The sequence below is a fragment of the Poecilia latipinna genome, unplaced genomic scaffold (assembly GCF_001443285.1).
Source record: "Poecilia latipinna isolate Pla-1442-1.1 unplaced genomic scaffold, P_latipinna-1.0 Scaffold4941, whole genome shotgun sequence".
Taxonomy (NCBI): Eukaryota; Metazoa; Chordata; class Actinopteri; order Cyprinodontiformes; family Poeciliidae; genus Poecilia; species Poecilia latipinna.
The window spans coordinates 382-2,337 of record NW_015117557.1 but is presented as its reverse complement, the minus strand read 5'-3'; the positions used below and the strand labels follow the sequence as shown (position 1 = coordinate 2,337).

Below are 1,956 nucleotides of genomic sequence, written 5' to 3'. Positions count from 1 at the left end.
TCAGATAAAACCTGAAACACTGAACTTGAAATGAATTATAATCTTAAATTATATATAATACAGATCATTTATATAACGTATCAGTTTTAAAATCCTTCAGCTGGTGACAATAATCGACCAAATAAACCAGTTTGTTGTGTTGATGCTACAGATCTACATTTTGTATCTTTTGATCAGATTGTTTCTACTGAGAAGACTTCTGAACTTTTTTGTCTCTTTATCATCACTACAATAAACTGGAAGAAAATGTTTTGCTAAAAAACTACAAAAAAGACCAATCAGAACTGCTGCTGTCAGTCCAACAGCGATAATGAGGCAGATTCTTCCTCCTCTCTCTGGTTCTGGAGTCAAAGTTGGTCTCTGAGTTTGGATCTGATCAGCAGCTGTTGGGAGGGAAACCAGAAGTATTTATTAATATTTGATGAAAACTGAGATCCAGGAGGATTCATGATGAAGATGAAGATGTTAATCAATATAGGAATCAAGATTTGAACAAGCAGAGAAAATTATTTCTTCTCACCAGTAACGTTGAGTCGACATCTTCCAGAGTTGAATCCATCTTCAGTTTTCACTTCACACAGATACAGACCAGAGTCTTCAGTCCTCAGTCTGGACACATGGAGTCTGATTCGTCCTTCTCTGAGGACGTCTTTGTCACTCTGGACTCGTCCTGAAAACTGATCATCCTGAGACTCTGGAATCTCAACACCTTCATGATTAACATATATTATCCTGCTCTTTACTGATGTTATGAAATCACAGTAGATGAACAGTTCCCTGTCGGATCCCTGAGTCCTGGTGGTGAAGGTCCACTCCAGAGTGATGCTGTGGTTCTCCTCTGCCTCATAGCTGCTCTGGGTCACATTCACTACAAATGTTGCTGCTGAGGAGACAGAGAGGGAAAGAGAGGAGCAGACACACTGAGAACTGGAACATGGGAGTCTTTCAGCTCCATCTAGAGAGCTTTCTGTCACAAAGACAAGATGGAGACTGGCCACAGAGACATGAGCTGAGGATGAGGAGCAGCAGGGAGATCATCTTCATCCTGAGAGAGGAAGAGGAGGAGGAGAGGCAGCAGAACGTCAGGAACATCACTCAGTATACAAGGAACAACTGAACTCATGGAGCAGAATAAAGACTGTTTAGACAGGACATGTTTTAATTCTCTGCAGCTGCTGAAACTTTAATTATAAAACATTTTCTGAGTAAAAGTCTGGTCTCAGTATGTTCAATGTTTTTCTCATTTCAGAAAGTTAAACTCATTTATATCCACTACAAAGATACTTTAAGACACTAGTTTAAGAATTCTTGTAATTTTGATGGTTGTCTACAATTAGAAAGTTGTAAAGATCAATAAAAACATAAATATCCTAAACAGATATCAGGTTTCTGAAAAATCTGTTAATTTCTATCCAATCAGTTTCACTCTGGACTTTAATCAACATGGTTTCTGGTTCTCTTCTTTCTTCCTCCAAACTTCTGGATCCTTCATTTCTGAATGAAATATAAACTTTACTTTCATCTGAAAGCAGAACTTTGACCCACTGAGCAACGATCCAGTTCTTCTCTCCAGGTAAGATGTTTGTATCTAGGATTGTCTCTGGTGAATCCTGAGTGAAGGAGTGAACTGAGTCTGCTCTGAATCCAGCATCAGTTCACTCCTTCATCCCTGTGAATTGACTTGAAATTTGAGGGGTTTTTTCTCTTTGACAATTCTCTCAAGACTTCAGTTATCACTGTTGCTCCTTTATTAGCACAGCTTTTCCTGCAACTCAACTTTTGATAAATATGCATTGATACAACACACTGAACAATCAGCTTCTTTAGCAATAACTTTTCTTACAACTTTAGAATTTAATTGTTGCGTTTTACATTTATTCACAAGAAACGTGCATTTACGTAAAATGCTTTATCCAACTAACTCTAAATTATACACAAACGGATCCACGATAAAAT

The 1,956-nt window shown here is 37.9% G+C and overlaps 1 protein-coding gene across 2 annotated transcripts; it reads right to left on the bottom strand.

Annotated features, from left to right (window-relative positions):
* Positions 1 to 17: 17 nt before the first annotated feature.
* On the bottom strand, positions 18 to 1,696 carry LOC106943166 (uncharacterized). Of its 2 annotated transcripts, none has more exons than XM_015026511.1 (4): positions 1,546 to 1,696; positions 996 to 1,045; positions 521 to 883; positions 18 to 386 (listed from the first exon to the last, which is right to left on the bottom strand). In XM_015026511.1, the coding sequence occupies exons 2-4, from the start codon at positions 1,042 to 1,044 to the stop codon at positions 154 to 156; spliced, it is 645 nt and encodes a 214-aa protein (XP_014881997.1). In that variant the 5' UTR covers position 1,045; positions 1,546 to 1,696; the 3' UTR covers positions 18 to 153. The 2 variants fall into 2 exon arrangements, with proteins under 2 accessions (XP_014881997.1, XP_014881998.1); XM_015026512.1 differs by having other exon boundaries at positions 21 to 383; positions 1,546 to 1,695.
* Positions 1,697 to 1,956: the final 260 nt, after the last annotated feature.